The sequence below is a fragment of the Stegastes partitus genome, unplaced genomic scaffold (assembly GCF_000690725.1).
Source record: "Stegastes partitus isolate 25-593 unplaced genomic scaffold, Stegastes_partitus-1.0.2 Scaffold126, whole genome shotgun sequence".
In the NCBI taxonomy this organism is placed as follows: domain Eukaryota; kingdom Metazoa; phylum Chordata; class Actinopteri; family Pomacentridae; genus Stegastes; species Stegastes partitus.
This window is the reverse complement of record NW_007577857.1, coordinates 172,381-187,221: the sequence shown is the minus strand read 5'-3', so window position 1 is coordinate 187,221 and position 14,841 is coordinate 172,381. Positions and strand designations below refer to the sequence as shown.

At 43.1% G+C, this 14,841-nt stretch overlaps 1 protein-coding gene across 7 annotated transcripts in view; it reads right to left on the bottom strand.

Annotated features, from left to right (window-relative positions):
• Positions 1–14,841, bottom strand: part of osbpl8 (oxysterol binding protein-like 8) — a 115,115-nt gene that overhangs the window by 1,956 nt on the left and 98,318 nt on the right. For 5 of the 7 annotated variants that reach the window (XM_008278525.1, XM_008278528.1, XM_008278527.1 and 2 more), the window contains 10 exons: positions 14,454–14,550; positions 14,231–14,329; positions 13,780–13,877; positions 12,721–12,810; positions 12,281–12,417; positions 11,775–11,960; positions 10,380–10,533; positions 8,196–8,298; positions 6,899–7,004; positions 5,833–6,788 (listed from right to left, as the gene is read on the bottom strand). In XM_008278525.1, the coding sequence (XP_008276747.1) occupies positions 6,659–6,788; positions 6,899–7,004; positions 8,196–8,298; positions 10,380–10,533; positions 11,775–11,960; positions 12,281–12,417; positions 12,721–12,810; positions 13,780–13,877; positions 14,231–14,329; positions 14,454–14,550 (1,200 nt within the window). In that variant the 3' untranslated portion in view covers positions 5,833–6,658. Of the gene's footprint in view, positions 1–5,832; positions 6,789–6,898; positions 7,005–8,195; positions 8,299–10,379; positions 10,534–11,774; positions 11,961–12,280; positions 12,418–12,720; positions 12,811–13,779; positions 13,878–14,230; positions 14,330–14,453; positions 14,551–14,841 lie in introns of those variants that run through there. The other 2 variants (XM_008278526.1, XM_008278531.1) reach the window with 2 other exon arrangements.

The window sequence follows — 14,841 nt, the reverse complement described above, 5'->3', positions numbered from 1 at the left end:
GGAAATAACAGGGACAGGTTTAATCAGCTCAAAGCCGCTGGAGCCGGGCTGGAAGGCAGCTCTACAGCGCCCTCTGATGGCCACTGAGCTGCTCTACACTCAAAGGATGATCACTTGTGGTGGTTTTACTGCTTCATACACCAACACCACAGACAATAGACGCTCTTTAATGAAGCCAAATGAAATAAAAACATCCATTAATGGGACCTGTATTCACACATTTTCATGACTTGTATCTTTGAATTTCTATAAGTTTTACTGTTATTTTGTTTATCTAGTTAGCCTTAAAGGTTCCATCATGTACTCCTTTTCATTTATAATTTAATCCAAGTCTTACATGCCCTCAGAACGTGTATTTATTTCAGTTTAAAATACTGCAAAGATCAGTCGTTCCACTGTGTCGTAATACTCCTGTTTCAGTTCTGTTCTGAATGAGCCGTTTGTGTCTGCAGCTTTAAATCCATTTCAGACGGTTTCAGGAGGCACACCTCTCTCCACAGCTGCCCCACATCTCATCTCCCTGTTTGTACATCCATTCTTCATTTCCTTGGTTCCTTCTCCTGGCGTCTTCCCACCAGAGACACAAGCGGAGTAGACGAAGAAGAGACGCGACATCACAACAGGCTGCAAACCTGATTGGCTGAGAGACGGACCTCGAGCTCATTTGAAACACTGAAGCCTCTCCAGTTTAACTGACAAGTGATTTGGTGCAAAACCCTGTGATGACGTGGAATGCTACGTATACAGAATAATGGGGCAGCACATACCTACAATTTATTTATTTTTTAACCAATTTGGAATTCATCACTGTGCCATCAACTGCAAACTGCTTCACACGGCTCTGCTATGGATCACCAGTGTTTACACTCGCATGTCTTTTTATTTATAAGCTTAGCTGCTCCTACCTCCCTTTTTTTGTTTACCTGTTTTTCTTTAAAAAAAATGACACAGCCTCTCCCTGATAACTCCATGTTCTAAGTCAGTACACTATGAACTGTGCGCCTCCAGGACTCTGAGGCGTGCAGGTAAGCTTATGGCCGACCTCTCCCACCCCGGACACAAACTCCTTCAAACATATACTTTTATTTTTTAAGCTATTTTTATCTTGTACCTCACTGTGTGTGTTTATTGTTGCACCAACCCAGCAGAACAAATTCCTCGTATTGTGTAAACTCTACCTGGAAATAAAGCTGTTTCTGATTCTGAACTGTGGGCTGCAGGAATGGACTTGCAGAAAGAGTCTAAAAAGGGCTCAGAAGGTCCGAGAACCGTCATACTTGATTGACATGGGTCACTTTGTTCTGTTTAAATAGATGTGCGATTCCTCCAGTCAGAGCTTTCACTGCCCCGCTCTTCTGAGCCATCATCTTTTCCAGGTTCAACGAGAGGCCTGAAATTTCAATGCCTCTGCTTTCAAAGTCTTTGCCATGAGCCATGTGGTACAAGTAGGAGTTGTTCAGCAGAGGTGTGGACCTCAAAGTCTGACTGTCGACACTGGATTGAGCCTTTGTGATCGATGGAGAAAAAGAAGGAAAGGAGGTGGTGGACATGTAATTATGTTCAGAAATGATGAAAAACGTATTTTTGCATTATACAGCATCATTAACAGAACGTGCTGCACACTGAGATGACACGATGAGGTCGTTTTACGGCTTTTCTGTTGTTAAAAATGAGTTTCATACGTCTGACCACCACCTGTACCTGCATCAAGAGCGAGGAAAGAAGACTTGGTTTGTTCGTCCTGTTGTTTAGCGTGCACGTGTTTAGCAGATAAACTGTTATGGCCGCTGCCAAGTCAACAACTCTGAGCAAACTTAAAGAAATCTGATTTAAATCTGAACCAATTCCCTTTGTCCCATTTCTCTCTCTTATTCGCACTGCGCTCTCATCCCTGCTTTAATCCATTCTCTTTTGACGGATCTTTCATTTATTTTTCACTGTTTGCTTTTCTGATGCTATTTAGATTAGTTTCTCTCCGATGCTGCAGCCCAGAGTCTGTGGACGTCTGCTTTATTTTTAAGGTGACCTATTTCTGCTGCACTTTCTTTTCACCACATTTACACTTTTAAGTCATTCACATGACGCCCTGCTCATGTTGTGATCGACTTGTTATCCACAGTACACCTCTTTGCAGTTGCACAACAACACATAATATTGCAATACGTGTTTTTTTTTTTTTTTGGACAAATAATCTCAACAGCAATGACTCGTCTCAGAATATCGGTGAAAACAGAATCAATCAATCCTACATATGCAGTTGCTTTGGATAATAATGTGTCTTTACACCAAATACAGACAAGAGACCTGAGTATTTAACTTCTTTTTATTCTGTGTTAAGTTACATGTGACCATAAACTTCCAGGAAGTTATAGTTGCCATGGAGATACAGTAAATATATTCAGGTACTCTTATATGAAAAAGGGTTCGTGTGTGTGTGTGTGTGTGTGTGTGTGTGTGTGTGTGTGTGGAGGGGGGACATTGACAGTGTGCACAAGTTGAGGACACTCGTTTGTGTGACGTCAAGGAGAGGAATAAAGCTGACTGAATTTAAAATCCTTTCTGGAAAAAAATAAAACATCAAACAAGAAAGGGAGAACGTTGATCTAGATCTACGAGCAGGAGGGAAAAAAAATGAACATAAACCCACATAGAAAAAGAGGAATAAATAAAATGTTATTTTTACAGACACAGCAACAACAACAGACAGCAGAGATGTTTGTTTCCCTCTGAATTTGGTGTGTGAGAGAACGAGAGAGGACGACGGCGACGGAGAGGAGAGGCGTCTCTCCCTCCCTCCCTCTCTCTCTCCTTCTCTTGTGGCAGGAATCAGCATCCGGAAAACCTACGGGTGCGTTACTATGGCGACGCTCCAGGAGGAGGAGGCGGGAGCTGGGTGTGGCGGCGACCTGTGGAGTTGGAGTCGTTTCTAAGGCTTCGTATGGCACGTCCACTCTAAAACGCTACAGTGACTACAGCTGCAGCCAGAGTCCCACCGTCCTCCCACCTCAGCAGCCCACCTCGTAAGACTCTGGCTATGTCTGTAAGCTCCACACCCAGCGCACCCCCACCCCGACATCGCCGCTGGCCTCCTTTCACCTCCGCTAAAACCCCCTCCTCTACCCCTATCTACCCCCTCCCCAATCCGACTCTAGAAGGCACTGGTATATACTTATTTCTCCACATTCTAACATCTGGATTCTCTACTTTAAGATGAGCGATTGAGGCAATGAGGATGCAGGAAAAAACACACGTACAGATACACACGGGCCAGCCGGGTAACTTACGGGGGGTACAGCTGGCTCCCGCCAATGCTACCAGTCCTTCTTTATACCTGTGTTGGCGTTACAAATGTTTCATCATGTAACAGTCTGCTGACGGCGGAGGCAATCGGATATGTAAACGTCGACAAGGCTAACATCATGACAGGCGAAGAGATATACAAAATCAATGTTCAGATACGGTCCATAAGTGGTCTGGAACTTTAGGAATGGCCTGTTTTAGGTGCTACAGCAGAAGGCAACTGGACTTCTATGTTTGGTTCTTTAAGATGTTTCGTCACTTGTCCACAAGGCTTATTTAATTCTCACCCACAGCTCACATGACTGTCCCAGGACTCATAGGGGTGACCGGTTGTGGGAAGGCCTCTCAGGATGGCATTGTAGGTACCTGATGAGTGGTGTGGTCCTGAGATCCCTCCACCAGTCACTTAGAAGCATCTCAGATTAGATATGAAACATCTTAAGGAACCCAAATAAGTCTGGCTACCTTCCTCTGTGATACTTAGGATTACCATGACCTGGATGATACACAGACATGATTGGCCCAAATGTGTTGCATCGTTGTTTTTACTTCAGCTTAGGAGGAAGTCCAGACTGAATGTTAGTTAGAAAGCTCAGCTATGGGCTCCAATATGCTGCCTTCACTCTTGGTTGAAAACAAATATGGCTTCCAAACGGTCTTCTCAGTAAACTGACCAGATTGCTGGAGACCCACAGTCCTCATGGCGCTGTAAATATGTGCGGTGTCACATTGTCGACTTACTTCTACACTTTGTTTAGAAAACTGTTCCTAAAGCTGGACGTGTGTTGAAGTCACTCACGATATATTTACACGCCAATTCATAGAAAGTCCTGTGTTTACATTTGTCTTAATCTCAGTTTTTACACACAGGGAGAACATGCAAAGTCCAAGTAGAAAGATCCCGGGTGTCCTCACTGGGACGCGAACCGGCGACCTTCTTGCTGCGGTGCTAACCACCGAGCCACCGTGCAGCCCCTGTGAAAATATTCATCTTTCGAAAATCTGTAAATATAAAACAATTGAAGACTTAAAGTTTCTAAGGTGTTATCTCAGCAGGTTGTGTAGCTCAGGCCTTGTTTTCACATAACAATTAAGACTTTACGACACATTTCCAAAGACGAAGGCAGCAGATTGGACCCACAATGTATGCCAACTAAATTTACAAACTTGTGCAACATGTTGAGGCCATTTGGATACAATTCTGATGCTAATCTAATTGGGTGCCCAACTATTTATTATTATTATCATTATCATTATTATTATTATTATGTTGCCCATGTTCATGTGTATCTACAGAGCAGTGGACAGAAAGACACACAAGGTTGAACAGAGTGGTTTGTGCACAGAGCAAGTGTCTGCATTGCGAACCTTGGTGTTGACACGCCGTGCGCTAATCGCGAGAAACTGTTACCCCATTTGGATATTTACACAGTGAACAGGGACCGGCTCCTACTCTACACACTGAGTTTGGCTTGTACATTTTGGAATGGTTTACTATGGAGACAGTTAGAAAAAAGTCTAGGAGTCTATGTCCTCCTCTTACTAGTAGCTTACTAAAGTGTCTATTCTAGGTTTCCTGGTTAACATCTGAGGCTCAAAAGCACTGGAAGAGATGACTGATGCTCTGGACTTGACTCGCCGTGAAGCCACAGCAGTCAGGGGAGTGGTAGCAGTTTTCTCTACCAACATTTTTCCTGAAAAGTCTGCTTTTATGTTAGATCTAGTTTTTAGGAATATGCTTATTCACTTTCTTGTAATAGGTTAGATTAGAAGATCATACCACCTAGTGTGAACATAAGTTAATTAGCTTAGCTTAGCATAAAAGCTCAGCGGTAAGAGCGTCCAATTACCAGCTACCTCCAGCCCAGACTAATCATTATGTTACATCTTGATTGGTTAGTCCAAAAAAGATAAGGCGGTAAGGAACAGTTGCTCACATAATCCCATCTTAATTAAAAATGTGTTGATGTTACACTTTGGTTTTTGTGAAGACTGAACAGAGCATAATGTTGTAATTAGTGAGCTTTAGCAGTAGGTGGCTTTGGTTACTGTTGGACAGCTCTTCTCCACTGGCTGCAGTCTTTATGCTAAGTAGCTGCTGGCTGATCTTCTCATCTAACGAAAGCAATTAAACGTATTCCCTGTATGACTTCATTACCGTTCAGTATGAAGAGAGACTGCAGCGCTTAGCTTTGCAGAATTCACGTTTTAAAAGCCAACGTCTTCCTCTGAACTCTTGGTTTAAACCATATCAACTCCTTCTACCTGAAACCTAGGGCAGTGCTCACTGAAGTTCATGAAAAATCGGCTTTTTTTTTGTTTTCTTTTTTAGCCCTCTGTTGATAAGAGCATCCACTTCAACTGATAGAAATGTATAAAGGACACAAACATCTGACGTTTCCAGTGCATTTGCGCCTTAAGACAAAATACTGTACATAGGGCTAATGTCCTAACCACGCTCCTGTCTGTACATGCTACCTACGGTATACAATGACGTTGTGTCAAACATCTGACTTCTTTTTAAACACTGACTTTGTTTGCAAAAGGTGGAGTTTTATTATACAAGAGAAATTATAGCTTCTGTTCCTTCTGACAATGTGTTGTTTGTCTTCATTGTCCACTCCCACGTGTGGATCTCCCCAGCCTATATCAAAGTATCTGATAATAAAAAAATAAAAGTCACACAATGGACCACTTTGTTTTTCTCTCCCTTATCATCTGTTTTTGTCCGAGCACACCGCTATTCACAAAGGACACGCCAAGCAAAGAAACAAAAGGATTTAAAAAAAACACATTAAAATTAAAGGTGTACTTTTATATATATATATATGTGTATATATATATATCTGTTACAATCTGAGTTGTGGTCCTCGTTTCCTGTTAAAAAGTTCCCTGTCAGTTGAGGTGAAATGTGAATCAACAGAGTAGCTTCACTCCATCAGAAGAAAACAAACAAACAAAAAAAAACACAAACAACAGCTAAAAAAAAAACGGCTGCTGTCTTTGCCTCTCACGTCAAGGCAAATCAATAAGCTCCGGAGTGGCAGTTGAGACTTCATCACGTCAAAAATCTCACCTCCGACAATTTCTCCTCACCGCTGCTCCTCTCCACTTTGAAATCTGTGGATCTCCCGGGAGATTTGGAATGGACTGGTTAAAAATAAATAACAGTTTTTAAAAAGTCTCTCTTCGTGTGGAGGCTTCAGCCGTTCGGTAATTGGGTTTCGTAGAGACAGAGAAGAGTTGGAGGAGACCGCTCCGTCGTGATGCCTAATGTTCGGGGAGTGTGTTTCTGTGTGTGTGTGTGTGTGTGTGTGTGTGTGTGAGACGGCATCACTCTCTCTGTGGCTTATGGCTGCTACTTGAAGATGTAGTTGATCAGGACCTGAAGGAGGATGAGGAAAACAATGATGACGTAGTCGCGCTGCTGAAGGAACGAGCTGCCCTCCACCCGGCCTGCTGCGCGACTCCGCAGCACGCCGATGCTCCTGCAAACACACACACACACACACACACACACACACACACGGTCTGTCAGTGCTGAGAGGCGTGGCGTCGTGTTACACTCGTGATGCAGCGCGACGGACACGCTCCTCACCTGTTAATGTCCTCCTGCGTCTGCTTTATAGATTCAATGGCACTTTGAAGTTCGCTGAGGTCTGCTCCTTTTTTCCTCAGCCGACTGTTGTGTTTGCTCTTGTGTCCTGCAACAAAGAACGTTAGACGGCTTTTCTACAGTTTCCACCACATTAAATTAAAACCTTTGAATGCACCAGTGAGCCAGCACTTATGCAAGGCAGATTAAGCCGTCTGTTGGTAACCTTTTCAGAACAGAAATAAAACTAGTTGTGATTTTTAGAAGCATCAGGGAAGCTTAACTACATGTGATGTGGTTCTGCTTTTATATTTGGCACTAAACTGAACTCCACATTACAAGCAGCCTTGGTCACATCGTCCTTTGCAGAGAAGAACTAAGCTCTGCTCTGTACCTGCTACCCAAGTGCTGCATGACCTTGTTACTCTACTATGATACTGCAGTCACTTCTTCATTGTTGTCTCAGCATATATTCACAATGACAGTAAGAAAATCCTGGCTGGAGAGATTTCTTTTCATAATTGTGGGACAGATTAAAAACAAAAAGGGATGTGAATTTGGAGGCAAAGTGCATCTGTTAAGCTCCCAGGACTGAGGATTGAGAAGCTGTGAATAGTTACACGACAAAACCTCAGAGTTTTCAGTTGAACTGCAGGCTGTGTTCACACAGAGCAAAGAGAAGACAACAGTAGAGGTTGAGAGGAAAATCAAACCTACTGGATTAACACAAGAAATGCAGCACGGCTCAGAGACAGTAAACAGAGGAGCTGGAAGATGCACTGTAGTGGAAAATGAGGCCACCAAAAAAGTGACAGGAGCTAAACCTGATTGGGATTCAGAAGGTGAGGTGATTATGACAAAATGCCTCCTCTATCACCTCCACAAGGTGCACAGAAGAAATCCCAGCAGAGCGTGATAGTTACTTTACAGCTGGTCACTTGTCCACCAAAGTCACAGCGTAATCAAACTCTTGATTTGGTGTTTCACAAAGTTAGACACTCTGGGTTTGTCTGAGTCACATTAACTTGTAATTCAACAGCATTTCCATGTCAGCAGTTTAACATATAGTTCAGCTTCACACTGAAATGTTGTGATTGACAGGCTTTTAAAAAAGCACTTACAAACTGAGAACACCTTCTGTTCTTAATTCTTCTCTAAGCTGCTCACTGGGCTGCTGTGTATTTGTTAGAATGATAATGTGCGATGATTGGTGGAACTAAATGTAATTTTTTAACCAGGTTTATTCATATCATCCTCTGTGTTCTGTGTATTTGTGCGAGTGTTGAAGTGTGTGACTCACGTTCGCTGCCAGATGAGTCCTGGCGGTCGGGTTCGGGTGAAGAGCAGCCGCTCTCTGGGCTCTTGGGCTTGTCGCTCTTGTGTTTCCTCTTTGGCACCGTTACCTGTTTACACATGCACGCACATGAGCACACACAAACACACACAAGGATAAACAGGTCAGAGAACAGGCCACACACACCAGCTACAACCAAAAGAAAATTAGATATATAAAAAAATCAAGACTAAAGAAAACAAAAAAGAGAAAAAACATCAACAATATTATACTATGATGCAAAAGTCCCTCCCTCCCCACACACACACACACACACACACACAGAACATGCTAGTCGGCATTGGCGAGGTGATGACGGCTGTGTGAGGCATGCTGGTACATCACATCCACTCAGAACACTCATCACACACAACCAGCATTCAAATCTAACCAAACCTGCCAAGAGCTGGCACATGAACAGTATTTAGTTCAAAGGCATTGAAGTGTATTACAGGATTATAGCTTTTTATTTTTTCAGGTCTGCAATTAATGTAATGCAACTGTTCAGGCCGGTAATCTTATCTGCTAAAACAGGTTCTAGGGTTGATTTAGAGCTGGCAGCACAGACGCATTTCAAGGTTTGTCTGATGAAGGCCTGAAGGTCAAAATGCTAAACTGCACAAATGCATTTTCTATGATTCACTTAGAAAAAAGAAAAGAAAAAACATGTGAGGATAGATTATACTCCTCTGAGCACAGTTTCATAATGAAGAATTTCCAAAGACAGACTTTGGTTTATGGCTCTGTAGTGAGTCTCTGATGCATCTGTGGTAACTTGGAGACAGTGCACAGCATTTTAAAAACCCTGACAGTACTGATGGTGACTGATTTATTCACCAAAGATGATATTCACTGGCTTTGGCACTTGGCAGGTGGCTACTTTAAACACACACATGCAAAAAGAGGCCAAACGCTAGACTGCACATCAGCCTTTAGAGTCTCAACACAGAATGATCTACGAACAGCAGGTCAGTAAAAGTCAACGTTAAGAGGCCGTTAGCCAACATAACAGAAACAAAGAAAACAGAGATGAGGACGGGTGAGGACGGCAGGGCGGCTGCTCTGAAGCAACCAGGTACTGACGGCTGTGTCGGTCTGCTGATGTAATGACGAAGCTGTTCTCTCTTTTGTGCATCGTATGGGACATAACGGTCTTTATTTCGAAATGCACGTTAAAACCTCTCACCTTTTATCCCTCTTTTGGTCTCAAACAACCCCTAAGACAAATATCTGACTCTGTGGCTTCTAAATATTCCACTTTATTCCCCAGCAGGTTGCCAGCTTTGTCAGTCTGCCATTTGGTGCTGGACTAGTAGTGCACCGTGGGTTTATTAGAGCATATTCACTGAAGACAGCTGCCTGCTGAACCACAACAGCAAATCTGTAGCTGAGAAACAAAAACAATGAGTTGAATGAGACTAAAATGTTTCACAGAGCTGCAGATTGTGGCTGATTATTGTAAGTGAAAGCTATTCTTTACATGTAGAATTACGATTCAGTGCTTTAAAAAAAATGTTGATTGAAGCCCTGTTAAAGTTTAAAGTACAAAGCGCAAACTTGCTAAGTTTGATTTTCATAATTTCACATTAGACAATAATTCACAGCAAAAGATCCTCCCTCGAAAACAAACAGCATAAAATGCTGCTGACATTGCAGTTGTTTTATCACCAGCAGTGATTGTTAAGTTCAGTTTTTCTGCACTTTCTAACCTGACTTGTTTTCATCCAGTTTTCCACAGTGTGTCTTATAATAAGAAGCCTGCAGCTACACCAAGTTTCCAAATACTGCTGATGTGACACATATTCCCCTTTAGGCTGAATAATCTTCTTCCTCTCCACAAAGCAAGTAAAAGAAGACGAACACCTTGTTATCCACCTGCTACAGCATGCAGTGTGACATGACCTTCCCTCAGAGAGAACAGCCAGTGCCAGAACAAGAGAGGTGAACCAGAGGTGTCGGGGCAACGAGAGAAAAATAAAAAGACACAAAAGGAGCAGAGGCGATGACGGCGGTGGCAGCACAGCGATGGCGACACAAACAGAAAGAAGAAGCGACAATGGAGACGGTGCATCGGGTGCTGCGTGGAAGATGGCTGAGACGGCGGGATGCTTTTTTTTTTTGGTTTGAATGGCGGTTGTCGGGACAACCTACCTGGCACTTGCAATTGTCCCTCCGCGGCCCCTGGTTACTCAGACTAATAAGACTGCCAGAACGTACCATAGGGGTGCGGTGTCGGACCTTGGTCTGGATACAGCCGTCTTTCTCGAACTGGATCAAGTCATTGAGCGGATCCCACGGCCTCGTGCTGGAGAGAGACGGACGGAAAGATGAGTAGAAATAAGGAGGCAGATATGGATGGGGTGTGGAAGAAAACTGTTAAAACGATAGGGATTAGGTAAATGGTGATTATGTAAAGAGAGGTACAGAGAAACAGAGTAGAGTGCAATAAGAAATAGGAACAAATGAGAGAGAAGATGGAACAAAATTATTTCAGTCCTGGCAACCTTCCCCAGTGAAAACAAAAGGTAACACATTATTAATGAGAGAAGAGAATCTTTTTATCCACAGTCTGCCTCTCTGGGTGCTTGTCTTATCTACCATGCTTTATGACAGACAAAAAACCCCTGTTGTCATAGTAGCCTGGACATCACCTCTGCAGCTACAGTGAGCCGCCACTAGATGGCACCCTGCCACACTGGATAATCCAATAAAGATGATGAGGTAGCAGGTGGGAGTAGCTTTAAACTGCAGTGCATTTAGAACCACCTGTGAGATGGAAACACATGTGCTACTGCTCCACATCAAAAGAGAGTACTGACGAGTTCATTTTACAATATAAGTCCTCATCTTAGTCTTGTTCAGCAAATAATTAAAAAAAAAAAAAAAAAAATTCATGATGTTTATGTTAGGGCTGCATGGTGGTCAGTGGTTAGCACCATTGCGTCATAGCTAGAAGGTCGCCGGTTTGCGTCCTGGTTAGAACGCCCAGGATCTTTCTGCATAGAGTCTCCATGTTCTCCCCATGCAGTGTGGGTTCTCTCCGGGTTCTCCGGCTTCCTCCCACAGCCCAGAAACATGTTGAGGTTAATTGGTGATTCTAAATTGTCTGTAGGTGTGAATGTGAGTGTGCTTGGTTGTCTGTCTCTAAGTGTAGCCCTGTGATAGACTGGTTACCTGTCCAGGTGAACCTGCCTTCATCCTGAGTCAGCTGGGATAGACTCCAGCCCCCCATGACCCTGGTGAGGATTAAGTGGTGTATAGATAATGGATGGATGGATGTTATGTGTATTTGTTAAATAGCCTGATATATCACTGTCAGGTTTCTTTAAGCTCTTCTGAATGTGTTTGTAAGCAGTACGCTGCAGCACAGATGCACAAATTCATTTTTCAGAATCAGTTGTGCAGCTAAAAGATTCACAACAACTGCTGAACCACAACTCGCCTGCTTATGTTGGTTCAATTCAATAGAGGTGAAGTAGCAGCAATATTTTAGCCCTTCGCCGTACTTCTAATCTGTACTTCACAGCCAGTAGAGAAGTCACTCACTCGGCATATCTGTAATGCCACTCTCCAGTGACAGAGTCCTGCTCGAACAGGGCGGGGATCCACTCCTCGCATTTGGCTTTCCGCTCGCGGGCCGACTTCCTCTGAGCTTCCTCCAGGATGAACTTCTCATTGGTGGCCTCGGTTTGGTCCTTGTTGTTGATGGCCCGCGTCACGTGCTGCCACAGTCTGGTGGGTTGGGAAGGGAACAAAGGACATTTAAACACGGAACACTGTATAGGCGGAATAAAAACTGTAGAAACAGCTCCTAAAAGAGAACCCTAAACATATAGCAAGGGTTCTTATAGTTACAGAGGTAAGGACGGAAACTACAATAAAAGCAAGTAAAAGTAAACAAGTTCATACTTTATAAAAAGAACACAACATTTGCTATCATGGCTGTCTCTGTTTCAAACTTTTTCGCAATGTGGCAAGAACATTTTCAGGTAACTACTTTTCAGAACATTTAAGGATCAGCTGACTCTGACAACAGTGAAGTGAAAGTGCACCTTTCTGACTCGTACTCCCCCTGCTCCTCTGGTGGGACGGTGCAGCGGGTCAGCCGGCTCTGCCTCAGGTCCGGAGTGGGGTTCCAGAAAGTGTCCATCGTTCCCGTTTTCTTGTCGTTGATGAAGATCTCGCTGTCCTGTGAGAGAAAAATCAAAAGCTCTTTGTACTTTCTCCAACAAAACTACAAGACACACACTACAGCAGAGTGAAGTTATCATCAGTAGCTTTTTGGTTCTGTAGGTACAAAGCGAAGACTAGTTTGGTAGAATTTCCAAGTTTCTATTAAAGACTTTCCCATAGAGTATCTTTAAAAACATAATATTTTATGGATTTTCTTTTTTGTTCTTGGACAAAAATGTATTAAATTTAAAAGAATTTACAGTTCTGTGTTTCTTATGCAACGAGCAGCGATGAGAGGAATGTGTGAAGAGTGTCTTACCCAGTGTCCGTCTAGCGTAGCTAACACCTCCTTTCCCAGCTTGATCTTCCCAGAGATCTGATTGACACTGTCACTGCTGCCCAGGAAAGGCTGGAGGAAAGAGAAGAGCGGGGAGAGGAAGGGAGGAGGGGAGAGCAAAGGAAGGGGAGGCAGAGAGAGGGGAAAGGGTGAGGAACAGCAAAGGCAATATTGAAAAGATAGCACATGAGGACAAGAGGGAAAACAGGAGGAGGGCGAGAGGCCAGTGAGAGAAGAAAGGTGAGGTGAGGGAGGGAGATATGCACACATACAGTTTACTCATGGAAGTAAAAATCCTCACTGAGCTTCATTTTATCTGCTTTTTTTGGTCTGTAGTATGTTAAAAGGTTTGTCATGTTGCAGCTCAACACCAGGTTGTGTTATCGTGACTAAATATTCAAAAACAAGACAAATATATGAGATATGACAGAATAAAATGGTGTGAAGGTTTTAGCTTTTAAGTTTGCCTACCCACGTCTCAAACCAACTGAACCACAAAAGAAACTAAAAGGAACTGCCATCAACATTTAATTAAACTTTGCTGAATTTTCCATTAGTTATACATGAATTCACATGCACTACAGGGATGCACCACTGGAAGGCAAAACATAACAAAACAATTGGATTTATGTTTTTTTTATTATTATTATTATTTTAAAAACTACTTAAGACGAGTTAGGGACCAAAAAACATCCTGATTGGCATCTAATGTGGGTTTGTACTAACTTCCCTGTGTATTGTTTATATACCTGTCGCTATATCATGACGCAGATGATGACGGTGTGGATCGTGGTTGGGGGATAGGACGTTTTTCAGGGGAGGTAAAGCAGTGGAATTATGGAGATTTTGACGGTGTGAGGGAGTGGGATATTCAGAAAAGATACGTGAGAAACACCAGAGCTATTACATCTCTGAGGTATTTAACAAGTTCCCTCCTTTATTAGATCAGGACTAGAGGTCTTTCTATACTGGCAGAGGACTACAAATATCTGCTACTCTTAAATAATTGCTGTTGTTCTAAACTAGAAAACACAGTCATACCTTCAGCTTGAACTCCAGCTGAGCGCTGTAGCCCGTTTTCTCACATGCAATGGTGATCTGACCACCCAGCTCCAGGGTCATGGTGCCGTACAGGATCCCTACCAGACGAGAAATGAAAAAACACAACACGACCAAATGACAATTTAGTCAGAACAAATAACAGGGAAACTCCAACGTATGCTTAAGAAGTGCATCCAAACAGCTCTCGACTCTTTGTGTGTAAATCTGCCTGTTTCCAAACAAGCAAAGCAACAACAATTTGACAGCTTTGGATTTACAAAACAGTTTTCTACGAGCTCTCTGTACGTTGGACGCATGGAAAACGTTTAAAGAGAAGATCAAACCTGCAATGCAACCTGTGATATTGCAAGACTTCACACATTCTACAGTTTCTACAGCACCACAACAGCATGTGATCAGCAGTGTGAAGCAGAGCAGGATGAGCTCCAACCTTTGCAGTGAGCGTAGGGCATGTTCATCACGTAGTCCTCCCCTCGGTTGAGGAAAGTGAGCCGAGCCTCCCCGTCTAATATGGCCGATAGCGAGTTTCCTGTGGACAGACGTTCCAATTAATTGGACAGAAAAGCTCAAACAGCAAAGCAATAACAAAGCCACAGCTGAATAAACACGGGCATAGTTTTTATTGGAATTAAAGGCTGTGCATGTGTCTGTACCATAGAACTTGGACTTGGCGAGGATGCTGCCACTGAGGCAGAAGCCGTCCTTCCTGTTGCTGACGTAGAAGGCTGACACTGGTGGATGATGGGACACCTGAAGACAGAATCACGTGTGGAATATGTGAGAAACTGAACAGAAATATAGCATTACTATAGCAGCAAATAACCATCTGCTATGTAAAGACAAAGCAAAGCAATGGTGCCCTTAGCAGAGAATCAAGTCAAGTAATTTATGTGTTGGTTTTTTTTTGTTTGTGTTTTTATATAAGCTCAGTACGATAGTCTGGATGACTGTTTTATGACTCTCCTCTGCTTCTCCTTCTCCATCTATGTCTACTCTGCTCTCTGTATGTGTGATTCCATACAGGTCTGCTGATGTCTGTGT